This window comes from Ovis aries, chromosome 4 (assembly GCF_016772045.2).
Source record: "Ovis aries strain OAR_USU_Benz2616 breed Rambouillet chromosome 4, ARS-UI_Ramb_v3.0, whole genome shotgun sequence".
Taxonomy (NCBI): domain Eukaryota; kingdom Metazoa; phylum Chordata; class Mammalia; order Artiodactyla; family Bovidae; genus Ovis; species Ovis aries.
In genome coordinates, this window is record NC_056057.1 from 111214805 (window position 1) to 111229802 (window position 14998).

Genomic DNA, 14998 nt, shown 5'->3' on the forward strand with positions numbered 1-14998 from the left:
AATACATGTTGATTAACTGAACCTTCTCTGACAGCTTTGCTTTATTGACTGTCTGGTGCTCCACTGTCCACTTTGGACCAATCCAGTTCATGATCAAATCTGATGTAACTTGAGTCAGGAACACTGGAGGAGGTTTAAATAATGCCCTTTGGTTAATTAATTAAAAGTGGCAGTGGGTTAAATAATCTAGGATATAGACTTGATTGTCAATAAATACCTTGCTTTTGATCAGTAAATACTCTCTTTGAGTTAAAAGGTAAAGGAAACTAGATCGAGTCAGAAATCTAGTCATTTACCAGTGGACCAACAAATTGCAATCTAGAAGAGTCTTGTCCATAGGAAGATTACCAATGACAGCTAGAAGTGGCCTAAGGTTCATTTAGTTGTACTACAGTTGACCTTGGCACTCTTCAAATTACTGTTTTATTAAAAATTTTTGGTAGCTCTGCCTCTTCATGAGCCTATAGAATATAAGTTAAGGAAAAAAAGAAAAAAAAGACCATGTTCACCCTTATTTTAGAGATTAAATCCTTAGTTGATGCTACTTTTGAATACCATTTCCTTTTTAGCATGAAATAATATAAATAAAATTTTCAAAACTTTTTCTATATTGTACAAAAGGTGAACATTGATTTTTATTGTTTGGTGGGACAGAATTTATTTCTCTGAAATTAAAAAGATTGACTTAGAGGAGAAAAAGCTTCTTTTTTATTCTCACAAATCTGTTTTTTTTTTCCTAGTATATAACAGTTTTGTAGATAATTTGAAACTGATTAATCTGTTAAACCATCTGTCAGAAATGTGCTGCAGCTGTTAAATGTCCAGCAAAATTTGAACTGCAATTCTTGAGTAATTCACCCATGGTATGTGCAGAGCAGACAATTTCCTATTTGATTTACAGCTATGATTCTTGCAAACATGGCTGATTCTCTAGCTATATTTTCTTAAATGTCTTGTGAATGTAGCTATTAGACTGAAAAAAAAATGAAAAAATTTTATCTGATTTTTTTAAGATGATAACATTGAATCTGTTCATTAACAGATGCTACTATACCAATTGTGTTCAATATTTTTCAAAGGATGTGAAGATCCCTACCATGTGTTATATTTTCCATATACTGAGAATATAAAAAACTCCCTTCTTTCAGAACAGATCACCGTATAGCAGGGAGATCAACATATAACCAAATACTTATCACAGTGTGTTTTCAAAGATATAGGAGGAAAGTAGAAATACCAAATTCTTATTTTCTTTTGCAAACAAAGCAAACAAAAGGGGTTTTGAAAGGGTACTCTCAGAAGAGTCAGTAGCTTCATCTCTTACAAAATTCACTGCTGGAGCCAAGATATTTTAAAAATTCTAAAGGCATATACTGATGATATAGAAAAATCCTCAGTATAATACAAAGGTTCAAATGACAAATCATTTAAAGTTGATAAAGATCAGAGAGATGATCTTACTTACATGGGATATAGTGAGGAAGCTCTACATGTAACATTATGGGATAAAGCCAACTCTTTTTGCACAAGCAATTTTTTTTAAATGGGAAAATGCAAAAATGTCCATTAGATAAAGTAAATACATCTCAGTTGCCAAAACCTAGGAACTATTTTGCCCTGCTCATATTTAGATGGATTTATTACTTATCATTGTCAGCAATGCACTAATACAACAGCCTTATATGGTATTCGTGCTGATGCCAGATTCTTAGGCCCTGGGAATACAGACTCAACAGGACAGGCACATGCCCTGATCCCAGGCAATTCAGAAAAGTAATAAACATTTTTAAAAGATAAACAATCCGAATTATTTTATTTTCATTTTTTTAACTAACACAACATTGTTAATCAACTATACTTCAATATAATACAAAAAGTTAAAAACAGCCTACTTAACAAAAGTAATTTTTTAAAAGAAAGTTTGATAAAACTTATTTGTGTGTGCTTAGTCATTCGATTGTGTCCAACTCTTTGTGACCGCATGGACTGTAGCCCCCCCAGGGTCCTCTGTCTAAGGGATTTCCCAGGCAAGAATATTGGAGTGGGCTGCCATTTCCTAGTCCAGGGCATCTTCCCTTCCCAAGGATTGAACCCTTATCTCCTGTGTCACCTACCTTGGCAGGCAGATTCTTTACCACTGAACCACCTGGGAGTTTGGTTGAATCTGCCTGTGAACTATATAGGGCCTGAGGTTTTCTTTGTGAGATTTTAAGCTGCTGATTCAGTTTCTGTAATGGCTATGGCATCACTGAACGAACTGTTTGATTTCTTTTTTGAGTCAAATTTGATAAAGTTATATTTTTCTAAGAATTTACTCATTTTATATGATTATTGTAAAAAGAGAATATCATTGATGCTATGAACAAAATAAAACAGTGCTATCAAATACCAAGTAATGTCTGGAAAATATGAAGCTGGAAGTTGAGCTGGTGAATTGAGACACTGGCCAGAGAAAGAGTGGGCTGGTATTTGAGTTGGGGGCAGTCTGGAAAGGATCTGCCTTCTGTAGAACTGATGAAGAGAATTCCAGCCACGAGGCAGGGAGAGGAAGAGGCACTTTAGCAGGAATGTGCTTGGTGTGTCTGAAAAAGAGAAAGGAAAGTGAAACTGGAGCTTAGCGACTCAGAGGAGAAGAGTGGAATAAGATAACTCCAGAGATCATTCAGAGCCAAGCCATCACAGGCTCTGCTGGAGTTAGGGTTCCATACTCAATGCAAGGGGAAGCCCTCAGGAACAAGGGCCAGGAATAATCTGATCTGCTTTTTAAAAGATCCATCAGGCAAGTACATAGAAAATGGATTTTGAAGGGATAAAGGTTGAAGGGAAATAAGTGCCCAATAAATATTTATTACATGAATAAATGGAGTAAATTTGATGTACTGTGCTGAACATTATTTTTATTGGATGTAGGCATATAAGCTGAAATGCTGATCCTGTCTGATTTTCTGAGAATACCTATTTAAAACTGCAGGTGTCTCTTCCTTTTAGTTGAAAGATATGGGTCTGTTGTGGACAGAAGACCTTAAAATTGCTGCATGATAGAGGGGGCATCACATCAGGTAAATTCCTGGGGTCAAAATGGGAAGTGGTAAGAAAAATCTGGGCTTCCCTGTTGACTCAGCAGTAAAGCACCCACCGGCAATGCAGGAGACATGGGCTGGATCCCTACATTGGGACGATCCACTGGAGAAGAAAATGGCAACCCACTCCAGTGTTCTTGCCTGGAAAATGCCACGGACAGATGAGCGTGTGGGGCTATAGTCCATGGGGTAGCAAAAGAGTCAAGACATGACTCAGTGTCTAAAAAACAACAGCAAGAAAAATCTGACCATTTCATTTTTATTAGGAGATCTACACACTCAAGAATAAATCCAGTGTACAGATTTTATCCAAAGTGACCCTGGAGATGGTAGACCTCAAAAACTTGTAACCATATACAACTTGGCTTTTGTCCTTGTCCTATTCTTCTTTGGGCTTCCCTGATAGCTCAGTTGGTAAAGAATCCACCTGCAATGCAGGAGACCTGGGCTTGATCCCTGGGTTGGGAAGATCCTCTGGAGAAGGGAAAGGCTACCCACTCCAGTATTCTGGCCTGCAGAATTCCATGGACTAAGCACTCCTTGGGGTTGCAAAGAGTTGGCCACAACTGAGCGACCTTCACTTCACTTTTACTATTATTCTTTAACTGTGATGTCTCAAGCTTCCTCATCGTATAATGGTAATGATATTCATGTCAAAGTCTTACTAAATAAAGTAACTGACTGAGAGAATTCTCTCAGAATATTTACTGCATTGCCTGCCTCATAAGTACTAAAAAATGATTACTATTACTATTTATTTGCTGATTTTGGCTCAGTAGTTTCTACTATTTATGCTACTGAGATGGAAAAGGGGCGACTGCCTCATTGAATTCAAGGCTACTGTAATGCATATGGTGGCACATTTAGTTGTTTCCCATTGAGTGGAAATGAACAAAAAGGAAAATGGGGTCCCCTCCTTGGAATTGTAAAGAGGAAAGATTCAGTGAGAAGATAAAGGGGAGAGATGGGTTTCCTTTTTTCCCTTATTGATTTTCATTATATGTCAGGTAAAACATGTCCACTCAGTTGATTTAGTTCCAAATTTATTGTCTTTACCTTTTTCTAAATTAGCATTTAATGGCAATCTAATTGTACTTTTCTTCATGATTGCTGGCTTCATGTCTTTTGTGAGATGCCTTAAGTACAGAAAACTAGATTAATTCTCCATACATTGTATGAAAGGACAATTAATTCTCAATTTAAATATATGATCTCTTTTACCAATGAACTAACATTCTTGCATTTTCTGTGCAAAGGAGTTTAACCCTGCTATGAAGATCCAGATGTAGATAATAAAAGATCCCTACATAAAATGAAATACAAAGCAATATTTATTTTTATTTAAAACCAAAAGGCAATATTTGTATGGACATTTCTTTGATAGGTCAGTGTATGCTAAAGACCAGATTGTCAATGACCTTACCTATTTAAACACATGTTGTATCAAATGTAGTGAGTGTGTATGTGTGTATGTGAAAACTAGTAACAGGGATTACTTTTGTGGATTGTGAAAATCCTTTCTTTCTCTGTATTGTACGGAATTTTATAGGATCAGGCAAAAAAAAATTATTTCCAGTGACAAAGAATAGGGCAGGGATATTTGAGCAAGAAGTACACAAAGCAATGTATGAATCATAAAAAATATGGGAGGAAATTATGATGAGAATGAAGATATATAAAATTAGAGTTGAGTTAGAGTCATCAGTATTTTGCCCTAAGGAAGAGCAAACATTTTTTCCAGAATTCTCCTATAATACTGATTTTTAAAACCATTTACTTTCTATTGCTATGATGTAGGAAATCATTAAAAAAACTTATCCGAAATTAGAAATGGACATTTGAAATAACGAAAAAAAAAACAACAAAAAACAAAAAACAAAAACCTGAAGACACTCTGGATAAGATAGAACTTAGTCATCCAAATTCATATCCCTAGGAATAAAATATCATTTTTGTTCAATTGTAAAGAACATGCTTTTTTCCATGTGCTAATATTGGGAAAACCTCAGTCTAATACTAATCTCTGCAAATCACAACTATCTTAGAAATTATTTATTAGATCAGGTTAAGTTACAATATCTGAACTTGAAAAGAAAAGTCCTATTTCAATTTCCAGTACTCGCCATACATTCAAGGAGTAATACAGTATTTAAACATCACAGTGTATATGTAAATTATTCAATTCAAAGACATTTGGCTCCCAGGTAGAATTACACCTTTTCCATAGTGAAAAGTAAGTGGGGTATGGGATTTCCTCGGATGGCATATGGAAATGAGTTCAGTTTGTTTGGGTTTTTTAATAGAATGCTTAAGTTAGCAAAGTTCTGAGGTGAAAAAGACAGAACCTATGCAAAGAATGTGTGCTGAGGAAAGAAACCAAAGCACCACGTTTCCAAGTGCATCAAAACAGAGAACTTCCGGAACCAGTGGCCTGCGTTTACAGGGAATCAAAATAGTGGGCCTGTCTTAGATGTTGAGAAACAGATTGTGAAGTTATTGTTAGTGCTGTGCCTTTCTGCTTCCTTTCTTTTCCTTTCTTGTTTTCTTTCTCTCATTTTTTCTCTCCTCCCTCCTTTCCTCCAACCTCCCTTCCTCCCTTTCTTCTTTTCTCCTCTTTATTGAGAAGAATATTTAAAACACACACACGGAATCATCGTCTTGGGAATTCAGTATCTAAAGCAGTGCTAGATCCCATACCAGCCTTTGTTTGATCTGAGTGTGGACACCGACATGCTAATTTGTGAAGCATTTACAGGACTATATTAACCTCAGTGATTCCTCAGGAAACACATCTGAGTCGTGGCTTCAGTCTCTTTTTCATCCAAATCCTAAAACTATCCACTAGGCTAGATAAGAAATAGCACCTTATTTGTCCAAAGAATTTTCCACTGTCTGTGAAACAAAGCATGCTTTGTCCAGGAAGTCAGGGAAATGGCACAGGGGATAACATCATCAACAGTGGCTGGAGACTCAGGCAGTTGTAGACTCAGCTGAGAAGGACACCACTGGCTTTAGCTGGACACCTTGGGGAGCAGGCAGAGCAAAAGGAAAGTCAGGAACGGGAGGCATCACGCAGTCCTGGAACGCCCACCCACCAAGATGGGCCTCTAGGGCTTGAAAGGAGCATCGCCACGGGAAAGACAGGCTATCTCTGGGAGGAACTGAGATGCTCTTAGGGGAGCCAGGGAAGGAAATGAGCACGACCACTTAGCTTGCAATTTGAGATAGTTTTGGCCAGAAGGAGCCAGGCAGGAGGCTACTGATTGGAAACAGAAGACTTTAGGGGGAGGTCTGGCCTCTTAACTTTGCCCTGGCAATGGAGTCATGATACCTGAGATTGGTGGTCATGCAGTTCTAGATTCAAAAGTCAGGATTTGAATGCACACGAAGTAAAGAGAACATTTTATGATGCATTCCCCTGATAATCTGCCTTTTACAGTGTTTTCTTTCTTTTTTTTTTCTGAATGGGAATCAAATGTTAGAATTTAAAATACGGATACCAAGGGGAGAAGAGGGCATGGGATGGATTGAGAGGTAGGGATAGATGCGCTGTATTGATCTGGTATGATATATGATACTGATATAATGTGTAAAATAGATAACTAATGAGAACCTATTGTATAGCACAGGTAACACGACTCAGTGCTCTGTGGTGACCTGAACATGAAGGAAATTCCAAAAAAGAGGGGATATCCGTGTAACTGATTCACTTTGCTGTACAGTAGAATCTAATCAACATTGTAAAGCAACTCCAATAAAATTTTTAAAAAAAATGGAATTTCCATCCTGTTAGCGCTGTTTGGTTTGGGAGTTCTTCGTCATTCTTATTTTCTGGGTTTCTACTTGTATTTCCAAATGCACGATGTAAAACATATATTGTAAGTGTTATGATTTTAAAAGATGTGGTGAACGTTTTCCAACATTATTTATTTATCAGAGATAACATTTGAATGCTACTCTGATGTCAATGGCATATGTTCTGATGTCCTCTGACCTCGCGAACTGCTGTCCATCCCCCTTGCCAAGAAAGATGTCTCTCAGCCATGCTCTTAGAGGTGAAGGGCCACAGCCATTTCATCTCGCTTTGCCAATCACTTCCTCTGTTCCAGCTTGAATTCATACAGAATTCTTGCAGCTAGTCTGCCTTCCTGATTGACTGAAATTGTGTGAAAATTAAACTCAAGGCCCATCTGCTCTTCTAGTTTTCATCCAGGATTCCCTGGAAGGGAAATACACTGGAGACCAAATATTTGCCATAACTATGTGGCTGTAGTTTTGGAAGACATCCCAGTATGGGAAAATACAATACTAAATTATTTCAAATGTTAGCATTCTCCCTCTCTCTACTACTACTATTACACTACTATAAAAATCCTAACTTTCTCCAGGGATCTGTTTGATTTTCTAATGTTTAATGTCTGCAGAGTATTGAGACACATGCTGTAGAACAACAAGCAATCAGACTCTTTGGAAGATGGAAGCTGTAATAACTATTATTACAGTTGGAGGTAAAGATGGATCATTCATCCTAATAGTCAGTCTGGCAATATGGGCACACGTGGGGTATAGCTACAGCCATCATGGGGAAATTTCATCCTCATTGTAGACTTGAAACTTTTCCTCTCTCTATAGTGTTCTTAGGAGAAGGCAATGGCACCCCACTCCAGTACTCTTGCCTGGAAAATCCCATGGAAGGAAGAGCCTGGTAGGCTGCAATCCATGGGGTCGCTAAGAGTCGGACACGACTGAGCGACTTCACTTTGACTTTTCACTTTCCTGCATTGGAGAAGGAAATGGCAACCCACTCCACTGTTCTTGCCTGGAGAATCCCAGGGATGGGGGAGCCTGGTGGGCTGCCATCTATGGGGTCGCACAGGGTTGGACATGACTGAAGTGACTTAGCAGCAGCAGCAGCATAGTGTTCTTAACCCTCTTCATCTGTATCCTGTCAACTCTTCAGGTCTTATTTATCATTTGTAGGTTGCCTATTACCATAAGTGATCGTTAATCATTCTTCTTTGTGGATACATGGAATATTTATCATATTGAGCCAGAGGTTGGAAAACTTTCTCTGTAAAAGGTCAGATAGTAAATCCTTTTGCTTCAGAGGCTGTGTGTCTCTTTTTGTGACATTCTGCTGAGATGTGAATGCAGATATGAATGAGTGAATGGGGTGAGCTTTTCTTAACAAAAGCGAGCAGTGGGCCAGATTTGGTCTGGGGGACATAGTTGTGGACTCTTGTCCTTGACAGTGCTCAAGGGCATTCGAATTTGAGAGAAATTTAGCTAGTTTCTTCATATTATGTGTGAGTCAGGGTGGCTCAGACGATAAATAATCTGCCTGCAATGCAGAAGACCCAAGTTTGATCCCTGGGTTGGGAAGATCCTCCGGAGAAAGGAACGACAGCCCACTCCAGTATTTTTGCCTGGAGAATCCCATGGAGACAGGAACCTGGCAGGCTACATTCCATGGAGTTTCAAAGAGTTGGACATGACTGAGTGACTAACACTTTCACATTTTCATCTGTCGAAAGGGGGTTAACTGATGTACTCAAGGTCATATACTTAGGAGAAAACCAGGAGTGATAAGGTCACCTAAACCATAGTCCTGTATTTTTAATTTACTTGTTACTTTCAGGATTTGATTATGTTCTAGTCAGCATTGAATTACAGACTGGTATTATTTTCTTGTTTCATGTTAAAATAATTGCTTTATGTGGGTGTATATATTGTTACCACTTATGAGAGCATGGGAAATAGATACATAGACAGATATTTTATTGTCCAAAGTGATTAGAACAGTGAAAAGCAGGGACTGAGATCATAATAAATATTTGTGACTACCGTCTTTCAGGAGAACATATAATTCATGTGACATTTTTCTTGCTTAATTATGCAGTTATAGATTTTGTCTCAGATTATTGTGAGATATCTGATCCTTAAATTATGATAATAATTCTATAGTACTTTTTAAAAATAAATAATCTTTTATATGTTCTCATCTTTCTTGATCCCAGTTTTACTCTAATTTTGTTATTCTGATTTATGAGTCTTTAAATTTAGTGAAAAAATTTTAATTTGGTATAAAGATTAATTTGTTATGGAAATCCAATTTAAAGAAAACAACTAATATGGATAAACTATTCTCAGATTTTATAAATTGCTGTATTTATGTTCTAAATTTAAGCAAGTTAAATGGATCACTTGATTACCAACTTCATTTTAATTATTTACCATGTGTAACATGGAGCTATATATTCAGTGAATCCTGAATTTTGGATAATGTATTATTCCTTATTATCAGGTAATGTTGTTTAGTTGTTTAAACAACTCAGGTAGAGTTGTTTAGACTCTTTGCAACCCCATGGACTATAGGCAGGCTCCTCTGCCCAGGGGATTTCCCAGGTAAGAATACTGGTGTGGGTGGCCATTTCCTTCTCCAGGGATCATCAAGTTAGTCCTACTGAGCAGGTTTGGACAGAAAGCTTCTCTTGGCATGGTCCTGTTGAGCTCTGTCAGAGTATGTCCTCTTTTCCTTAGGTTACTACACAGATGTGACCCAATCAAAGAGACTCTTCTTGGCTAGGCACCCAAAGCCTGCAACTCTCTCAACCTCCACCCTACCCACAGACTCCTAGCCCCTCTTTCATATCGAGGGTGTCTTGGTAGTTTTTATCACCATCCCATCCTATGAATTCATCCTATGAATTCACATTTTTACCTGTTTGTTTTTGTTTTAGTTAGTTTTTAGTTTCTGCTGAAACATAAATTACGTGAGGACAGGAACAATGTTAGTTTCATCCATTCTGCATTTCCTGTGTCTGACACAGCATAGGTTCTTCTTTAAAATGTTTTAGAGGTAGTTTATTTTTTATTGAAGTGTAGTTGATTTCAGGTTACAGCAAAGTGTTTTGGAATCTTTTTCAGATTATTTTCCCTTATAGGTTCTTACAAAAGATTGAGTGTAGTTCTCTGTCCTGTAAAGTAGGTCCTTGTTGGTTATTGGTTGTGTATTTTGTATAGAATAGTGTCTATATGTCATAAATTTTTGTTTTATTTGAATGAGTAAAATAAACATGAGTACTTTTTAACATAATGGAAAATTCTGAAGTAATAGTTGTCATTAAACTTCAATGCAGAACTTACATCACAAAGTTGTACAAAGTTAGACTGAGACGGAAATTAGAAAATCAAGGTTTTATGTGTGTGATCAACAGCAGCTGAAATAATAGTAAATCTTTAAACAATTAATATGAAACCCTTCACTGTGGATTCTCACTTTGTCAACTGATACTTTTAAAATAAATGTTATGTTCCTCTTTTCAGTCGTTTACATTTAAGTTTCTGAGAAATATATTCACACACACACGCCACATTGCTCAGAGGCACTCACAGCATAACTGAGAAAAGTAAGAAATCTAACTATGTTTTGCAAGGACGGATGTGTTCCTCGGAACTTCAGTTTTGTACACACTTGAGTGGTGAGATAATGAAAAATAATTCATTTCCCCAGGATCTTTGGGGACTTCACTCCGCCTGAATGACTTTTCAAGAAAACTAGTTCATTCCTTCTATTGTTATTTTTTCCCCCTGTATATGAATATCTGAGAGAGAAGTCAATGAGAATATACAGCCTAGTTCTGTGTCATATTAAACAAAATACTGAGCACATGTAAACACTTGTTGGGGATTTAGGACCATCTCTCTCAAACTTAGGCGCTATGTCGTGTTGTAAGGTAGCATCATGCCTTGAGACTCTTTGAGTCTGTTAGGTATAGTTGTCCTTGTTTTTCCTTCCTCCCTTCCTCCCATCCTCACTTTCTCTCTCCTTCTCTCCCTCCCTATCTTCCTCCCTCCCTCCCTTGCTTCCTTCCTTCCTTCTACAAATGTCATTAGAGTGTATGCCAAGTGCCAGGTGCTATTCAGATCATTAGAAAGGAAGCATTAAGCACATTCTCAAAACCTTTATTTTCATGGAGCCTCTAATCTCATGGGAGAGAGAAAAGCAATCAAACAATTGTGTGCATGAAAACACAACATATCAGATGGCTGTAAATGCTATGAAGGAAAACAGAGCAAGGCGTGGTACAGAGAGGGAGGGCAGTGAGTACTTGTATAGCTGGGTAGACTGGAAAAACTTGTCTGCACTGTGAGAGAAAACATTAAACAGAGCCTGGGGGAGGTGAGGGATGAGCCTGAGGTCATCGGAAGAGTGACAGCAAAGGTCGTGGCAGGAGCCAGTCTGTCGTTGCAGTCAGAAGGGAAGGGAGGCTGGGCAGTAAAGGACAAGGATGTTGCAGGATGGCATCAGTGCAGAGGCTGCTGTGCGCCATTGGGGGACCTTGGACTTCATTCCAAGTGACTTGAGCAGGAGCCAGAGGATATTTTGAGTGCAGGAACTACCTTACCCACCTGCATATTTTTCAAACTGCCCTTTGGGCTGCTGTGTACAGAAGGACTATGGCAAAGGAGGCGGAAGGAAGACTGTGCAGTCACAGCAGTGATGCTGATGGCTGCCTGGACCAGGGGATGAGACAAAGTGAGGGGGTAGGATTGGGGATATTCCAGCATGACAAGACATAGCACTTGATGCAGCCTCCCGGAGACCCAGAGGATGCAGAGAAGAGCTCCAAGAGTTGAGTCTTGGGCACTTTAACGTATAGAGACACTAGGAAGGTGAGAACCACCCATCAAAATAGAATGGGAGAATCAGCAGTGGTAAAGAAGGAAGGGGAAGAATAGTTCATGTCAGTGCAGAAGCCAAGTGAAAATCAGAACTCCAGAGCAGTTCATTGGTCAAGAATAATGAGAACTGACTAATCTTTTACACAGCAGTGCGTTCGTGTTGGTGGTTATCTTGTGTTCTTTCTTACTGGTACCTCCTTCCTAATTTTTTAGTTTGAATGTTATTCCTCCTGGTCTTCCCTCCTCCAAGCTCATATTTCTAACTCTGAATCCTTAGAGTGAATAAATAACTGAAGATTTTGAGGAGACCCCCAAATCGCCAATCTTGTGAAATAACCAGCCACAGCTTTGTTCATGATTCTGAGATAGTGGGCCTGCATTGAGGTCCTTTGGAATAATGCACTTGATCATAGTTATAACTTGAAAATCAGAAGGCTAGGGTTCATTAGAATCATCAGTGTTGCTGCTGCTAAGTCAATTCAGTCGTGTCCGATGCTGTATGACCACATAGACGGCAGCCCACCAGGCTCCCCCATCCCTGGGATTCTCCAGGCAAGAACAGTGGAGTGGGTTGCCATTTCCTTCTCCAATGCATGAAAGGGAAAACTGAAAGGGAAGTTGCTCAGTCGTGTCCGACCCTCAGCGACCCCATGGACTGCAGCCCACCAGGCTCCTCCCTCCATGGGATTTTCCAGGCAAGAGTACTGGAGTGGGGTGCCATTGCCTTCTCCGATCATCAATGTCAAGTTGTATAAATTACAGTTGTTTGCTAGATGTATCATGTATCTTAAACTTTTCATTGTATTCAATAGCGATTTTTAACAAAAAATATGCCAGTGATTATTCAGTCTTTATTAAATCTGGCTTTCTTTTCTTTTTAGAAAAATGTGATGAGCCCCTCGTGTCTGGACTACACCATGCAGCTTTCAGCAGCTCATCCTCCATGTCTGGGAGCTATTCACCTGGCTACGCCAAGATCAACAAGCGAGGGGGTAAGGCAACTTTCATTTCACTTGTCAACAAATGTGTTACGTAAGAACATTTTATATTTATGCAGCATTTTAAATGTATATTTTATTGTACAACAGCTAGTGGCTGGCAACCAAAATCACTCTTCCCACTTCTGTTGACAGTCATAGACACTTCCTATAAGCCTGTTTCGTACCCACTATTTTGGAATGATATCGATAAAATTGGGCTGGAAATAACAGATGATATATTAAAGAGGAAGAATTTTTTGTAGCCACTATGGAGGTGCTTCCCAGGTGGTGCTAATGGTCAAGAATCTGCCCGCCAATGCAGGAGATGTGGGTTCGAGCCTTTAGTCGGAAAGATTCTCTGGAGAAGGAAATGGCAAACCACTCCAGTATTCTTACCTGGGAAATCCCATGAACAATGGGCTTAGTCCGTAGGATCACAAAGAGTCACACACAACTGAGCTGCTAAACAGCAGCAACGACTGTGGAGTGATATGGAAAAAAAAAAAAAAAAAAAAAAGAGCTGCAAATAGGAGATGGTAAAATAAAGAGGAAGAATTTTTGGAGTTTATATGGTAATGAGTTCAAAATGACATAAAAATTCTGAGTTACGGAAATGCTTGTTAATCAGAAAATCATTTAGAAAGATGTTAAGAAGAATAGGTTCCAAATATGTGTACCATGAATGAGGAAGAATACTTTGTATTAACTGCTTTTTCTCCTTTTATTAATGTGCACACTTAGTTTCTGTTGAAAATGCAGGATGAAAAATTATGACTCTTTGTAGTTTTCTCCCCTAGTGAGCAGAATTTAGCTTTGTTATTAAAGTCATGTGAAAAAATGTGTATATTTGCAGCTAAAATTTTACTTTTAGACTTTAAAGTCATAGTATAGTACCATTATAATTAGTAAATGATGATTTCAAAGTGGACAGCAGTTAATAGCGGGTAAAAGAAGATAATTAAGAACAGAAACTTAAAACTCTTTTGCTTCAAAGAAATTCTGGTATAAATATCAATGAATGACAACTTGGAAAGATACAGTATTTTCTTAGATAAATATGAATTAAAGTTGACAGAGGCCATAATTTTTATTCAATAAAACAGGAGATGCTAAGCTTATATCAGAACACATTCAGGGAAAAAATGTGAAAAATTAAAGAAAGAAAGAAAACAGGGGAAAAAAAAGCATAAACAAAGGTTGAAAAAAGAAAATTGGAGAAAACCCAAAGGGAAAGGAAAAAAGAAGATGTGAAGAAAGAAAACATATCAGCAAAGAGAGAAAAAAATAGAATCAGAAAGAACAAAAGGGAGAAAAAAAATACATAAGGAAAAATAGAATAATATATATACAGAAATTCCTGGAAGTATAAAGATATCATAATCAGAAAACAATTTGTGAAAGAGATTCACAGGCAAAGATTGAGAAATATAAATTTCAAATATATATATATATATACAGCTTTGATTTAAAAATAGTATTCATCAGGTATTTTTTTCAATGTGCTGTTTTTTAAAATTGTGGTATAATTAACATAACATTATGTTAGTTTCAAATGTACAGCATAATGATTTCATGTATGCAGATTTGTATGTGTTGCAAAATGATCACCACAGTAAGTCTAGTTAATATCCATCACTGAACACAGTTACAAACATTTTTTCTTGCAGTGGGGACGTTAAGGTCTAGTTTCTTAGTAGCTTTCACATATGTAGGACATTATTGTTAACTATAGTCAGCATACTGCATATTATATCCTCAAGACTTATTTTATAAGTCTGGAAATTCACACCTTTTGACTCCCTTCTCTCATTTCACTTAACTCTCAACACCCTGCCTCTGGGAACCATCAGAGAGTTCTCTGTATCTGTGTAGTGATTCTTTTTATTATGTGATTAGGGCTTCCCAGGTGGCGCCAGTGATAAAGAACTCACCTGCCAGGGCAGGAGATGTGGGTTCCATCTCTGGGTCAGGAAGATCCCCTGGAGCAGGAAATGATAACCCACTCCAGTATTCTTGCCTGGAGAAGTCCATGGGCAGAAGAGCCTGGCAGGCTACAGTCCATGGGGTCACAAAGAGTCAGACACAACTAAGCTACTAAATAAGTTTTCAAAAATTTTCCTTCAATATGTCAAGTATTGAAAAATTTAATGTATTCCTTTTCCATTAAATTAACTGAAACTAAACCAACCCTCCTCCCCCCACCAAAAACAGAAAACTTGCCATACCCAAATTCATAATTTTGATGCAGACCAG

At 38.0% G+C, this 14998-nt stretch overlaps 1 protein-coding gene across 1 annotated transcript in view; it reads left to right on the forward strand.

Moving 5' to 3' along the window:
- CNTNAP2 (contactin associated protein 2) overlaps window positions 1–14998 on the forward strand; it is a 2342027-nt gene that overhangs the window by 675268 nt on the left and 1651761 nt on the right. Inside the window, exon 3 of the mRNA XM_042248972.2 lies at window positions 12647–12757. Within this exon, the coding sequence (XP_042104906.1) occupies window positions 12647–12757 (111 nt within the window). The remainder of the gene's footprint in view (window positions 1–12646; window positions 12758–14998) is intronic.